The sequence below is a fragment of the Tetrahymena thermophila genome (genome assembly GCF_000189635.1).
Source record: "Tetrahymena thermophila SB210 genomic scaffold scf_8254437, whole genome shotgun sequence".
Classification (NCBI taxonomy): Eukaryota; Ciliophora; class Oligohymenophorea; order Hymenostomatida; family Tetrahymenidae; genus Tetrahymena; species Tetrahymena thermophila.
Genome location: NW_002476218.1, coordinates 225,036 through 241,439, shown reverse-complemented (window position 1 = coordinate 241,439; position 16,404 = coordinate 225,036). Strand labels below are relative to the sequence as shown.

General features: G+C 22.4%; 4 protein-coding genes across 4 annotated transcripts; 1 reads left to right on the top strand and 3 right to left on the bottom strand. All coding sequences in view use genetic code 6, as the record gives it.

Moving 5' to 3' along the window:
• Positions 1–1,378: 1,378 nt before the first annotated feature.
• Positions 1,379–2,218, top strand: TTHERM_00444730 (hypothetical protein; the record flags this gene model as incomplete). Its single annotated transcript, XM_001023336.2, has 1 exon — positions 1,379–2,218. One exon carries the CDS (start codon positions 1,379–1,381, stop codon positions 2,216–2,218), a length of 840 nt encoding a protein of 279 aa, XP_001023336.2.
• A 545-nt stretch (positions 2,219–2,763) lies between these two features.
• TTHERM_00444720 (hypothetical protein) lies at positions 2,764–4,041 on the bottom strand (the record flags this gene model as incomplete). Its single annotated transcript, XM_001023335.4, has 4 exons — positions 2,764–3,126; positions 3,200–3,438; positions 3,498–3,733; positions 3,776–4,041. The coding sequence occupies 4 exons, from the start codon at positions 4,039–4,041 to the stop codon at positions 2,764–2,766; spliced, it is 1,104 nt and encodes a 367-aa protein (XP_001023335.4).
• A 1,122-nt stretch (positions 4,042–5,163) lies between these two features.
• TTHERM_00444710 (hypothetical protein) lies at positions 5,164–7,029 on the bottom strand (the record flags this gene model as incomplete). The annotated part of the gene is made up of 6 exons (XM_001023334.2): positions 5,164–5,299; positions 5,355–5,648; positions 5,819–6,012; positions 6,080–6,168; positions 6,310–6,434; positions 6,677–7,029. The coding sequence occupies 6 exons, from the start codon at positions 7,027–7,029 to the stop codon at positions 5,164–5,166; spliced, it is 1,191 nt and encodes a 396-aa protein (XP_001023334.2).
• Positions 7,030–8,425: 1,396 nt separating this feature from the next.
• TTHERM_00444700 (PHD zinc finger protein) lies at positions 8,426–15,027 on the bottom strand (the record flags this gene model as incomplete). The annotated part of the gene is made up of 11 exons (XM_001023333.2): positions 8,426–9,249; positions 9,310–9,447; positions 9,588–10,539; positions 10,590–10,936; positions 11,000–11,059; positions 11,142–11,378; positions 11,430–11,685; positions 11,740–13,463; positions 13,684–14,284; positions 14,570–14,785; positions 14,872–15,027. 11 exons carry the CDS (start codon positions 15,025–15,027, stop codon positions 8,426–8,428), a joined length of 5,511 nt encoding a protein of 1,836 aa, XP_001023333.2.
• Positions 15,028–16,404: the final 1,377 nt, after the last annotated feature.

Here is a 16,404-nt window from a genome sequence, read left to right as displayed (position 1 = left end):
TTTAGTATCACAGAAGAAGATTTATATGATTTTTTTGAGAATCTATCAAATAATAATTAATATGATAATGTTGTTATTAAATAACTATCATGTTAATTTTTCTTTAGTAATGAAAAAAATTTTTAGGTATTTCTTAAATATTAAAAAATTTGTGCGCGAATAGGCGGAGGATTAAAAAATATATTTAAGATAAACATTTTCTATTGAATTTCAAAGACATTTATTTATATTTCAGAAATTGTAAAGGATTTATGTGTGAAATAGAGATTTGCAATGCTTAGTTGTTTTGGGGATGATAAATATTGAAGTATCTTCCTAACTTTATCAATTCATCTAATTAATTTTATTTTTTTTCCTCTTTCTTTTTATTTTCTAATTAATTTATATTTTTTCTTTAAAAATTAATTATAAAAATTGCTTCCGATAAAAATTCATTAGTAATTCTCCCCAGTTTCCAGCTTTATCGAAAAATCAGTTAGAAATTATAAAAATTAATTTTAAATATTCCAATTAATAAAGATTAATAAAAATCAAAAAATCCAAAGACTGTTTTCAATATAGTTTTTAATATTTAGTACTAATTCTTAATTAGTGGGGATCGCGTTGAATTTGAAAGAAAGAGAGAGGGAAATTAAAAGTATTGATAAAGATGAAAAGCTTTAGAAGCAGTAAAAAAAGATATTAATTGCTACATGGGTAAGTTTTTAATAGGTAAAAATGTAGTAGTAGTAGTTTAGAGAAAAGAAGTTTTTCACATAAAAAAGCCATTGCAGTAAGACAATTAATGCATTTAATGCTTCTAAAGCTAAGTAAAATTTATTGAGAAAATTAATGAACTTAATCTGACTAGAGAATGATATGCAGGATCTGCTAAAAAGATATAGTAATAGATATAATTTTAAAGAGTGATCCATGCAGCCTTAAAAATGACTTAAAGAAATGACTCGTCAACTATTAATAAAAAATAGAAATATAAAAATTTTAACTCCAAATGTTAAATATCTTAATTGATTCAGAATAATAAAGATCTAAAAGAAGAAATATGTTATTAGCTAAGAAAGAGATATGATTCAACTAAGAAAATCTAAAATTAGTAAATCAGACTAATAGAATGAAGAATAGCATATATAATCAAGCTATACATAAACCATTTGAACAGTAGCATAAAATGCATTTCTTAAAATTTATCATCTCTAAAAAGCAATTAAAAATAATATACTTGCTTGAAACAGTATTTATTGATCACTCAACACCAAAATAATCAATGTAAAAAACTTAAAACAACAAAAATGAAGAGCTATCTATAAAATGATATTATTTTAAGAATGCAAAAAAACTGATAAAGCTAAATAAAAATAAAAAAATAAAATAAAATAAAATGAAAAAAAAAAAATGTAAAATAAAATAAAATGAAAAAAAAAAAATGTAAAATAAATAAAATGAAAAAAGGTATAAATGCAAATAAAAAAGAAAATAAAAAAATTATGAAAAAAAAATAAAAATTGCATTAGAAATACCAATTTATGTTAAATTAATTATGCCCTAAATTGATGTCATAGGATCGAACGGGGAGGGCTATAAGAGTAAATAGTGGGGAACAAAAATTAAAGTTTTTTAATCCCGGCCAAATTGTGTATTGAAGCCATTATAAAAACAAAGTTTTTAATAAAATAGTTCCTCATTTTTTACTACCCCGCTTATAAAAAGACCGCTCTTAAGATGGAGCTTTTATGTTGTATAGAAAATCAAAGAATATCGGGATGAGAAACCCCTAATCGAGCCCACTATGTGGGAGGTTGAAATTGGTTTTTAGTTTATCAAAATGTCATAATCTACCTCTTATCTCCAATAAAAAAAAATATAATCTACCTAATAAATATTTAACATATCAGTAAAATTGAGAATCTATCGTTATATTAACTTAAATAAAGCCAATAGGCAAAAATAAATATAAAAATAAAAATTAAATAAAATCTTAAAAAGAAAAAAATAAATTAACATTGAATAAAATAAATAAATAAATTAATTAACTTCATTTAAATAAATATCTTAAAAACAAACAAATAAACTCATTATTAAAATTAATTAAAAACAAACCAAAAAAATAATAAAATATTTATTAAAAAATATCTATATTGAAATAACTAAAACAAAAATAGTTTCCATAACTTTTAACTTTATGCCATTTAATATTTTAAATTTAGTCGTTTTAAGTTGATAATTAATTAATTTTAAGAAACTTGCATTAAGTTTAATTTTGAATAATAATAACTATTTACCTAATTCATAGGAGAAGTTAAAAATTCATAATGTTTCATCTTATATTTGGTATTTTAATAAATTCAGTTTTAAGCTAATTTAATTTTAAGGATCTAAATTCGTTTTTTAAATAAATTAAAATGATTCTTAAAATTATATTTAAAACTTACTTAAATTATTTTTAAATAGATTTTTAAGTGCTTTTAATTCTTTATTAGTAAATAATTTTTAATATCTTTTTTTCTGAATTATGTAGATTTGATTAATTTTATTAATAAATTTATTATAAAAGTATTATTTAAATTTAGAAAGAAATTTTATCACATTTTTAAGGAATCAAAAACTATTTTTGTGTATGTTTTATTTTTGTAAAATTGAATATTGTGTCAAAATTACAAAATAAAAAAAAAAATAATTTTATTTTGTGAAAAATTGAATAAAAAAATAAATAAAATAACATTTATATTGTAATTAGTTGAAATAAGATTGATTGATTTATTGGTTTCAAATATATTAGAAATCCTCTTCTGGATATTCCATAGGTTGTCTGTCAAGCATTTCATTATTCTAAACTTCAGTACCTTGGTAATAATATTATGCTTCTTAATCCATTTCTTGGTATTATTACTGAGATTAAGTGTATATGTTTTGATTTTTAATTTCTTTTTAAGCTTCTTCCACTATTTGTTCAAATGAATCCTCATTAAGATTATAATTATTAGATGCCTATTGTTAACTATTTTCTCTTTCTTGAAAATTTTACTAAGGATTATTTGCTTTGTATTGCTGTAAGAATTTTAAGAGCTCTATATTTTTATTGATATTTTACTCAACTTCAGTCTTTTTTTCTAAGTGTATTTTAGTCATCTAATCATTAAAATCATTAAAAATAAATATTTTTTATAATGTATTATCAAAAAATCAAAGAAATTTATTTTACAATTGATATACAATTTAATAGATCTTGTGCAGGAATCTTATGCAACCTTCTCTAGTCTTCTAATTGGTAGCTATTTGAACTGCGCAAATATCTTTCTTAACTATTTAATTGCTTTTTTACTGCTTCTCTTAATCTTTATTCTGGGTTCGAAGACTTTTTTTATTTAAGTTCTTCTTTCATCTTATTAGTTTAAGCTATTATTTAATCTATAATTCTCATAGCACCAACTTAATATGAACCTAATTTTTAACATAATAAAATTAACACATTTATTTGAATTAAAACTCAAATTCAATACTTTGCTATTACTATTATGGCCTTAAATTCTATTGTTATTATATTTGTGAAGGAGGCTGCTAAGGATTTTGGGTAATTATTTGATGATTATTTTAATTTTAAGGTTAGGGTACTTTAGACATAGCTTTAATAATATAAAAAATTATGTAAAGGTATTGTATCTATATATCTATCTGCTTATCTATTTATTAGCTAATTTCTTTAGTATATTAAATTGATGTTATCTAGTAAAATAAACTATAATTTTCTAAATACATTAAAATAATCTAAATAATTTACTTTCTAAAAATCTTTTTGCTTTAGTTTTTACTATGATTCTTACAAATTTGATCTATATATAATATGAAAATCTACTTTAAATTTTCTAAATTTACCAAAAGTTAGTTAGCAAACATAATAAATATTTAATTAAAAATTATTTATTAGATATTAGTAGAGTAAGCAATAGTTTTTTTTATGAGCTAAACTACTAATATAATTAATAATTTACTATATTTAAGTAGTAAAATAGTAAAATGTTAAAAAATTAACCTTAATAGATTCATTTTTTATTAAATAAAATCAATAAAAATAAATAAAATAAAAAGTAGAAAAATCATTAATTTTTTATATTTAGTTATTTATTGGTGTTATAAATAAATAAAAGCTTTTACAAATTTTTAGATACCTTATTTATATTTTTAAAAAATAAAATGAATTCATTAATTAGAGTCGCATAATAATAATTATGTAAAATTAAGAACAAAATATAAAAATATAAAGACCAATAAATTATCTTAATTTTGATGATTGACAGTTAAAATTTATTTATTTTTAAGGTATAAAATAGAAATATAATACATATAAAATATTTATCTTACTTAAGACATAAGAAAAGTGTTTGAAAATATGGCAAAGCTAAATTTTTTATAAACAAATTATAATATTATTTTTGAACATCAAACAAATTATTTATTTCTCATTTTTTCATCATATAATAATTTTAAAGTTAAGGAAAAATGATAAAATTTATTTTTAAAAATAAATTATTTATCCCTTCTTCAATTTAATGCTAAAATATGTGATTGAATACTTTAAAATATTTTGATGATTTACTATTATCAAGGAATATTATTAATTTTTTAAAAATTAAGTATTGGCACTCATCAAAAATAAAAATGAATAAAGTTAAAAAATTATTTTTTCAAAAATTTAGAATTTTATTAAGAAATAGAATCTTAAATGGAGAATTTATAGAATAGATATCTTCAAACTTTAAAAATTTAATTATTTATTTCTACCTCCTAATTCATAAAGGTATTTTATAAACAGATAATTCTGCCAGGAACCTTTTTACTTTTTGCGAATTAATAGATTAGAGGAAATAAAGTAACTTAAAAAAAAAATTTTAATAAAAAATCTATTCTTGCAGTAATAAAATTAATTCAAAAAAGAAACACAAGAAAAAAAATTATTAGAAATATTCCTTATAAAAAAATATAAACAAAAACATTAAAATATATTGACGAGTTAATTAGTTACTTAAAACTTTAAATAATTTTTTCAATTATATTTTAATAAGTTGAAAATTAATTAATTAAAATTTTATAAAAATCAGATTAAATGAATGAATGAGAAATCTCATTCTTTAAAACTCTACTTAAAAATCTCAATTCTTTGTTTCTTAATCATCTTCTTTTTGAATCTTTAAAGAAGACAGATCCTTAGTTTCTACCACCAAAATTATTTCCTTATATAAAACGTAAATGTTGTTCAAACTCATCTATACATTTCAATTCTTAAGCACTTTCTTCTTCTTTTAATCTTGATTTTTAAAATAGATCCTTTTTAATTGGTTTATTTGGATTATTTAATTTACTTATCATATTTAGTTTAAATAATTTTTCTGGGGACTTTGTGGTGAAGAGTCTGTCTAATGAATGAGGTTTGCAACTTACTTTTAGATAAAGATTGATTTACTAAATATCTATCTTTACTTGATTCATTTTATTCGTTTCTACTAGTCTAATTATTTTAATAACTAATATTTCTTGACTTTGAGTTTTCTAATTCATCTTTAATTATGAATGAATTATTAGTTTGAAGAGTTTAAGCTGCTGCTGTAGTAAAATCTATTCCTTTTTCTTATATATTTAAGATGCTAGCAGGGTTGCTTTTTAATAAAATAAAAAATCTCTTTATAAATATTTTTTGATAACATACAAAATTTATAATTTAAATTTATTATATAATAATCTAAGTTTAGTATAAATAAATTTATTTAAATTTTTATTATGAAGGTATTAATTATTTAGAAGATGACATTTGAAATAAGTTTATTACAATAGTGATTTTTTAGCTGCATGTATAATTGATGCTGTTTAGTTTGTAATTGTATCAGAGTAATTATTTTATACTAGACGAGGTGTTAAACCCGACATTGAATTATTGTATCTTGATAAGCGGGAAGGTTGACTGTTTTCTCTTACTGTCTTAATCAAATTTAATTTATCTTAGTCTAATGTATAATCTTTAACCTTTGAAATTTTGCAAGTTAAAGAAATGAAAATTATATTGGCTAATTTATAAATTGTTTAAAGTTACTTTCTTAAATTCTGTAGCTCTTTCTCTTTAATTCAGATGTCCATAAACATTCATTACATCATTACGCTCTACGAAGTCTGTAAACTAATCTTTATTATTGTAAAATAATCAATTACCTCCTAAATAATAAAACTATTACAACCAGTATAGTATTTTTTGATAAAATTGATTATAAAGCAAATATTTATTTTAAGGTTTTTCTTGCAAAGAAATTTAGAAAAAATAATTACTTGTTTTGCGATGAAATGGAGTTGATATAGATTCTTATAGTTTTTTATATTCATCATTAAATTTAGGCCTTTCATTTATTTGCAACTCTATATTGCCAACATCTACCTTTTAATGGGTCAGTAGACTAATTGTAGTGTTTAGATAATAATTAAAAAATATGGCGGATTACAAAAATAAAAATTCATTATTAGCAATAAATAAATTCCAACTCAGAAATTAGCTAAATATTTTATAACCCTTTAAAATCATCTAAATCATTTTTTGAGATGATAAAATATATAATTTATCTTGCTTTTATATAAAACACAAGCTAATTTCTATGTGCGAACAAAAACAAAACATTTGAATTAAAAACGATTGATGTACTTGTAAATAGGTTGAGTTTTTATTTCTTTGATATAAAAGAAATCTTTCTTCTAGTCTTCATTTAATTTATTAAATATGCTAAATGTTTGCTTATTCTTTAAAGGAGAAACAATTCCGTCACTCTACTTGCCTGATAAAAAAGGATTCTTGTAAGTATCTGAACTCACTAACCCATGCTGAGTACGAAAGTAAGATGGACTTTCATAGCTTATGCCAATCTTAGATTCTATAATTCTTTTCCCTTAAGGGCGTGATTTAGGAGTATCTGCAATTTTACTGAATTTTGACTAGAGGTAGGAAGGCATATCACTAGATATACCCACGAAACTATCTTTCGGAGTTTCTACACTCATTATTTATCTATCTATCTATTTATTTAATTAATTAATAAGTAGTAAAGCTTGTTATATATTTTTACAGCTTTATTAAAGTTTTGCTTCTAGTTTCTTGATAAATATAATTGCTAATCACTTTTTATTGATTACTACTATTTAAAATACTCATTTTTTTAGTTTCAAATAATAAAATAATGCAGACTATTTATCGACCTTTCTTTATAAGATAACTTTTGTAAATAAAATAAATGCCTCACTACAGGACAATAACACTTATCTATTCATTTAAATTTTGCTTCAACATATTTTAAGTATGAATGAAAAAATATCTTTTAAGTTCTAAATGTTCTCTATTAATTTAAATATGATACATGAAATGACCAATAATTCTATCTCATAAAGTATATTTTTTGATGTATACATCCAAAAACTAATTCAAGATACTACCTTTCATTATATATTCATTCGATTTAGATTAGTTTAATTTGGTTTGGTTTGGGTTAATATAAATTATACGAAGTTTTCAAAATTACATATAAAATAAAGGAATATAAAAATAAATAAATATTAAATTAAATGTGGTCTTTATACTATTTTTACTATAATTGATACTTTTATCATTCATTAAAACTATTATTTAATAAATTGTAACATTTGTGTCAAGTGATAATATTAATTTTTGTGCTATAAAATAAAATAAGTAAAACTAAAGAAAAATAATAAATAAATAGAATTCTTTAAAATAATATTTGTTGAGGAATTAAATATTTTGAGGACGATTAAAGAAAATTAATTAATTAATTTTTATATAAAAGGTTTTAACTTATAAAAATATTGAAATATATTTTTATCATAATTAATTGTATAATTTACATTAATAAATAATAACTGGCTTAAACTAGTATTCAGATAGAATATGGTTAACATTTTTATTTTATTAGGTTATTACAGATGTGTTGTATGTATGTATTTATTTATTTATGCATGTAATTTATGATATATGTGTGATTGATTTGTTAGAGTTATTAGTTATCTATACATATTTTCTTTTCCCCTTAACTATCGGTTGGTGTGTTTATTTATTTAAAAGTTTATTTATTAGTTAGTTAGTTAATTAGTTAGTTGGTTCATTATTTGAATTTATCATTCGAAAATTAATTCATTCATAAGTTCATTCCTAATTACAAGCTTTGTTATTATTCAATTTTAATTTATATTTGATTTGAAAGAAAGTGTGTGTTATTTTTTTGTTTGTTTGATATTAATATTATAAATAACTGCAATTAAAAATTATTTTCTATTTTTTAAATATTATTCATTAACTCATTTATTCATTATTCATTATTCGTATATTTATTATTCATTCATTCTAATTTATAGGATGTGATGAGCTTTATCAAAATTTGTTTGTGTTTCATTCTTAAGGTTATATATTCTAATCTTCTACCAGAATTATGCTTCCATCTTCTAATTTTCTTAATTTAATAATCGTACTAACTTCTTCTAATATAATGTTATTTTATTTAATATATGAATCAGTGAATTCTTCATATAATAATTCTAAACTTTCCTCCTCATTATCTTCTTTTTCTATTGAAATAGTTTTTTCTATTCTATTATTTTCTTCTTAACTAGAATTCATAATATCACTAAAACTCTCTTATAATTCTTCATAAAGTTCTTTATCTTAATCATTATGGTTATTTTTGGGAATTTATTGGTTGACAAGCTCAACCTCCATTACACCATTAGATTTTTCTTATTGCTTTTTCATTTAGTTTTCACTTATTTAAATAAGCTACGATAAAAGAGCCTATTCATTACTTTGTAATTTTTTATTTGCCAAATCTTATGAGCTATTTGCTGTGTTTGATGCCTTGCTCTTGCTTAAGCTATTAGATTCATTTTCTTATAAACCACTAGTAGTTTTTTTATCTTTCTTCTTTTCGCTTTTTAAGTTAGTACTACTATGAATACTATTTGCAGAAGCTAAGTCTTTACGTTCCAAGATAAGCTTTTACCTGAAAGATGGAGTTGTGATTTTATTTTTTAGCTGCTTGTAGGTAGAGTAGAGAGCTTGCTAAGGATCAAAGAAGCGCTCATATTCTTCTTTACTCTAAAATAATTTACCATCTACATCACATTCATTACAAAAAAAATCAATATCTTCAGCCTCTGTATCAGTTCCAATATACCCAATACATTCAAAATGAAACCACTCTTCACAATTTTAGCATTCTAAAATAAAAAATTTTGTTTTGGTTAAATTAAATTTTAAAATAAACATTAATCTTTTACATATCATGAATTCACCTTCATTATAGGGCTTTTGGCAATAACAGTAAAGCTTTTCATCATCGTCTTCACCTTACACTGATTTAGCACTTTTATTTAAGACAAATTATTCTTCACCTTAGGAATTTAATTGATATTCACCTGTAATTAAAATATAATAAATTATAAATTCAATTTTTAATCATTTTATTGATTTTAAAAGTGAAAAAATATCATTTTAAATATTAAAATACAATTTAAATAAAATTAAATAAAAAATTGCTTATAAAGCTGTTTGTTACCTTTCGATCTATGCTTATTTAATTTCTTTTTGAGATTCTTTTATTTATCCAAGCTTTGCTGTGAATCAATATTTTTATAATTTTTTATATGTTTTTCATTTTGCTTTTCTTTAATTTTTTAGGATTTCTTATCTTTTGATTTAGATTTTAATGGAAAATCACTTGAGGCACTTACAATATCAGGAAAAGCATTTGAATTTTCTATTTCTTAGTTATAGTTACTTGTATCAGCATTTAGATGAGATTGCTGATTAAATCTTAAGTCTCCATTTTAAGATTAATTAACATTGCTTTCATTTTGAATGTAAGAATACCCATTTTCATTGCTGCTTGCATTGTTTTCTAAAATATTATTCTTTTTTTACTTATTATATTTTCTTTTTGGTTAAATTGCTCTTTGGATTTATTAAATCGATTATGATAGCTACATTTTTGATGTTTCGTCATCAAGAAAGGATAACTCATTTGTTTAGTTTATTTAGCTAGATTCTATGTTATCATTCTCTGTGTGCAAAATTTTACGAGGATTCAAACCTTCTAATTGTTTCTGCTTTTAAAGCATTTTCTTCTTTTCTTTTTCTTAACGAAGCATCTCCTTTTTCAGCATTTACTATTCTTTTTTCATTTATTTTTATTGCTTAATAAAAAGTTCTTCTTGCTCTTTATCTTTGATTCTCTTTAGGCTATTAAATATATTTTTAAATTCTACTTTTTTTGATTTTATGAGCTTTTTATATAATTTAAACAAATGGATTGGAGGATATTCATTAAATTCTATTGTTTTCCAAATATCGTCATTTTTAGAAATCTAAGTTCTTAAATGCTATTATTTTGGTCTGTTAATATCTACAACATGATAGGCTATTATAGATTCTTCAAAGTCATCATATTCTTTAGAGAGGTTTATTACAAAATTATTTTATGGTGTTTCCAGAAGATAAAGGCTAAATTGCTATTTTTCATAAAAATATTTATTTTTATAAAATTCTATATTAAACTTACTTTCATAAATTCTTTTTCTTCTCTTTCTTAATCTTTAAGTGCTTTTTTAAGCAGGGTTTTAGAAGGCTTAAATGCCTTCTATTTTTCTTTGGCTTTATATTCATTGAAATAAGTTTCATTGTATTTTTCAATAGATCTGCAGAATTTTTGAATCTCATCTTTATATTTTTTCTCTTTCTGTTCAAGAATTCTTCTCAATTTTAAAGGAGTATGTCTTTAACAAAACACCAAGTGAGTGACTTTTTCAAGATGTCGTACTTCAAGCGAAAGTCCTGCTCTCCTAGCACATTCCGGATGGAAAGAAGCAGAGCATTTACCTTTTGCACACTAAATGCAGCAGCCACTTTCTTCAAATTCAATTAAAAATAAATTCAATATAATGCCATTTATTATCAAAAAATATTTATTACTTTTCTGCTTACAAATCAAACAAGTTAACAAGAATCTCTTCTTATCTATATTTTCTATTCCTATTAAATTAAATTATTTAAAATTTTAATATGTTTATAAAAAATATCAAAATATTATTCTTAAAATAATCAAAAAATTTACCTCTAATCATATTTAGTGAGGATCTCTCTTCAAAATAGCATTCTTATATCCACAAAGCACAAGTGAGGTGGATCCAAATATTCTTTGATTTTGGCTCATATTTTTGAATTTCCTCAGGTGGATATACCTTATTTTAATACTAAAAATCAAAATAGAGTTCTGTTTCTTCTTAATTTTCATCATTTTGAGGAGATTTGTTAGTACTTCTCTTCTTATCATTTTCCCAAAGTGATGTGTCTATAATTATTTATATATTGAATATATTATAATTTTATGGAAAATAATTACCGTAAACTTCAGGTTAATCGCTGAATTCTTCAGGGAGATTTTTTAAATAGGAGTGATAATCTGTATTAAGATGCTCAAAAAAGTTTGTTTTTACAGGCATTTTTGACCTTTTAAGAGCTCCTCCTCTTTTAGTACAAAGTGCACATCTTAAATACTTTGCATTAGGTCCAAAGGATATGCATGCGTCGCATATCCAATCTTCTTATGGTAGAGAAGCAATACCATAGCACTTTTAATGCACTGACATGTTGCACCTCTGCAATTATAGTAAAAAAATATTTAAAAATATTAAAAATTAAAAAAAATTTACTGAACAAAAAACGATCAGATCATTATCAGCATAATCACACTCATTACAAACTTGGCATCTAGTTTCTTCACTATGTTTAATTAAAACTTACTTTGTTGAACCCTAAGATTTTAAGGATTGCTACCCTACAATAGCCTAATCTGGTAAATCTCCTAAAATATTTTACTGTTGTTGCATTATTTAGATTGATTAGCTGTAATCCAATTATTATTTTGACTCTAAGAATTTTATATATTCTTTTTCTATAGGGTTCATTGTGTTTAAATCTATTAATATATCATTAAAATCTAAGCTTTATACATCATTAATTCTTCTCTCTTGCTCAAAGTCTTCTTTAATTCTAAGTTTTAAATTTTCGAACTCTTTATTGTTTTGCTCATACTGCTATTAGTAGCGTATGATAAGGAGGTTAATTATTTTTTCTAACTCTATATTTTTTAACTAAATTAATTTTTCTTCATTTGAAGACTCCTCCATTATTTAGAAGTAATTTAATGTCTCCAAGAGAAATAATCTATTTTGTATAATATAAACTTCATCTTCAAAAGTGTATGCGTGTTTATTAATGTAATTTAATTTGACTTGGTTTATTTCTTTGGTTTAATTTTAATCTATTATAAAATTTATTTATTTGTCTAACGAATTTAATTGATTTTTCAAACTATTTTTTTGTTCGTTCTTGAGGTTTTCATTTTCATCTTAGTTCTTTATCTCTGCCTTTTATTAATTCTAATTATTACTGTGAGAAATTTGATTTTCTTTGTGTGATTCCTCTAAAATTTAAGATTAAGAGATAAAATTATTTTGTTAAAAATCATTTATAAACTATTCTAAATTGTTAAGCTATTCTTAGATTTTCTCTGTTACTGCTTCTTCAAACGCTTCTTTAAGAGTTTCATTTTTAGCTTCTTTTTCTATATTTATCTATTAAGTGCTATCTTCATTGATCTTATATAAAATACCGTTTTACTCAGAGCACGTTATCTGAGAGCTCTCTTAGTCATCTCCTAATTTAGTGTTGCTATCTTTACTTCTATCTTTCGAGGATGCAGAAGGTTCTTTATCAGAAATGAGTTGTGACAGTTTACTATAATATTATGTTTGAGCCTTTTTAAAACTAGATGAATTACTTTAAGTGTATTGCAGCTATTCATCAATATATTCTGTTTAATATTATTTTTCTATATTATTTTTATCTAAAACTTTTGTATTAACTTGCTAATCTTTTTAAATTTATTCTTTTTAAAAATCATTATTCTGATCATATTCTTAATGATTACTACAATTTTCTCCTTCGACACTTATATCTAAATTCAATTTATTCTATTTTTCTCTTGAATTGCTCTCTTTATTTTCTTGATACTAAGGTTTTGAATCTTCATTTTAATTAATTTCAAATTCTTTATTTGTATTTTCTTCCTAGTGATTGTTTGCTCCTCCGCTTTCATTTTATGTTTTAAGATCTTCATTTTCTTGTATAATACTGTCTTCTGATTTATCATCGTTTTGTAAATTACTAGCACTTTAAAATTGGTTTAAATTATTGCTGCTATTTGATTTTTAATTTTATTATTTTCCAGTACGGTTTATAATTTCCATATACATTTTATCTATCCTATTTCTTAAATCCTTTATAATATCTTCTTCTTTTTAGTAAGCCATTTTTCTTGGAAAGTATTCTGCACAGACCATGAACCAAAACGAAGCTGCCGTCAAAAATTTAACTTTAAATTTTAAATGATATGATTAGTTGTTAAATATAGAAGTAGTTGTTTATTTTTTGATTTGTTTGTTTTTTACTTCTTAAATTTAAAATTAATTTTCTAATTTTCTAATAAGAGTAAAATTAATCAAATAGCTATTAATTTATTAAAACTCCTGTAAAAAGTTAATCAAAAATAATTTATGGACAAATTAAGTAATCAGAAACAATGTTTTTTATACTTGGCAAAAGCTTATTTTAAAATGCAGTTGTCTCATACCATTCAAAATACCTAAGTGTTGGTATCAATGATGCTAGTTCTTGGTATTTACGGTATTATTTTTTAAGTTTGTCAGAAGGTTTCGATACTTATATCATAGAATTCTCTTTTTAAAGTATATCTGAGTTTTTTCTACTAGCCCTAGGAGATCCAAGCATAGTAAATTAGTTTAATTTCAATGAATTCTTTCTTTTGCCTATTGCAACATTTGCAATTGACTGCTGTTAGCTTGTGGCTTGTCTACTAGTTTGATTAGAGAATGATAAATCTAAATCATCTGATGATTTATCAAGGTTTTCTCGATTGTCAAGATTATCACTTGACTATAAGAAGGATTCATTGTAAAAGTCATCTTAGTTCTCCTTCTCATTATCCTCTCCTTAAGACTCTTCTTCTTCCTCTAAGGCATCATCCTCATCTTGTTAATGCTCTTCACTATCATATTCTTCTTAATCGTCCTGATTTGAATGGTGCTTATTCTATTTATTTTATTTGTTTCCATAGCTATTATATTCCTTGGTCTTGCTTAAATTTTTAGGTTTCTTTTTGCAGCTATTCTAAGTCTAGTTTTTTTTAAAAGAAGATATGTTTGATAAAGAATAATCAACAAAATTGTTTTAAATTAGAGATAAAGTTTAAAGTTCAAAGCACTTTTTAATGGAGAATTTTAGTTTAAAATTAACTTTAAGAGTTTATTTTATCATTGCAATTTACATTTTATACCTTTTTTCCTAAAATAATATGACTATGCTTGAACATTTATAACAATTTAAAAACAAATATTAGGGGACTATGTGAATTAAAAGAAAAATAAAACATTGAAAAGGGGGGATAAAGAAAAATATTACTTTAAGTTATATACCGGATTAGCTTACGCTATTTGAATCATTTAATGCACTATCGTAATCAACTTTTCTATTATTTGATTGTTTGTATTCAGCTTTGTTTCCGTTGGACAATTATTTTAATTTTGAATCTTTTAATTCATCATCAAAAATATCGCTATCTGCATCATCTGCATAATTATCATCATCTTCGCTATCAAAGTCTAAGTCGCTTTCTTCCTATAATAAAAATAGATGATTAATCTAAAGTGTTATGCATTTTGGTTTATTTGCTCAAAGAAAAATCCATTAATTTAAAAATTTACTTTTGAATTTTCAATTTGCATTTAATTATTTCTAAAATTGTTTGCTATCGAGTTAATTGGCTTATCTTAACCTTCTACATCTTCTTCTTCATCTTAGGGAAACATGTTGTCTAACTAGCTATCCGTTTCTCCGCTTACACTACTTATATCACTCATAGTCGTTAAAGTTAGACGCTTCGCTTTAAGGGTGGCAGAACAGATAGGTAGATTCTATATTAGCTATTGTGCTTACTGTCAAAAATTTATGTTAGAAGGGATGATTGATTAAAAAATTTTATGCCCTTTTTATTTTTTGCTTTGCCTTTTTAGCTTGTTGTTTGTTTCTTTCACACAATATTAATGAAATATTAAATTTCCATATAGATTTACAAGAAAACTTGATATTTCTTATTATTATTTAATTGTTTCTTGTTAGATTTGTTTGTTAATGATGCTTGTTTGTTTGCTTATTTATTTATTTAGTTTTTTTGCTTCTATGTATTCATAATATAAGGCATTTCATAATACAAAAACCCTAGCGATTTATGTATTTCAAAAATTTAATACCTCTCAAATTTCTTTTACTTTCATTATAATCTTTATCTTGCTAGGGTATCTGCTAATTAAAAATTCTAATTATTTCATTTACTTAAAAAAAATTTTATAGTTTAGAAATATAAAAAATATATTAACAAGTATATAAAAAAAATAAAATAATAATTCATTTAAAATAAATAAATAAATACATTTTTGTTTAAGCATTAAAAATGTTTACAATGTAACTGATTGATCATAACAAAAAAAAAAAATGAAAAATTTTGTAGATGCTTTTTTTAAAATAAAATTGCATTTAATATAAAGCTAAGTATCTATGAAGCTTTAGTTTAATAATGAGGAAATTCATTTAATGCAATCATAAATCTACTCAAAGTAAAATTTTATTTATTATTTCTAAATATTTTTTTAGATTAAACTAGTTTTTAGCATACAAAAATTTTTTTTTCTGATGGAAAATTCTATAATTTAAAGATATTTTTTAATTATTAAAAAAAATATTTTAAATGATTTCTATTGGAATTTATTATTTTGTTATCTCCTAAATAACAGATAAGTTTTTTTGCTTTATTAAATATAAAACATTCAGTCTATTTCCTATAAATAGAAATTATGCTTAAAATAATAAAAATTTCGAAAAATGCTAAATAAATTTTTAAAGCTAAATATTATAAACTTTTTAATTCTTTTTTATATTTTCATCTTATTATTGCAAATTAAAAAATATTTATGTTGTTTAAATACATACATACATATTGGCTTTAATTTACTAGATATATTTGCAATATTCTGTGTTATACAAATAATGATGATTTTGCCTTTGAATTAGATAATAACAATTTAAAATATTTTAGTTAATACATGGCTTATGAATATTAATATGTTGATGCATTTAATTTGATCACAATTTTTATTTATCTTCTAAATTTTAATTCATAAATAGGAATAATGACATTTCAACATGTTGCATATAACGACAACTAATTATTCATATTTATA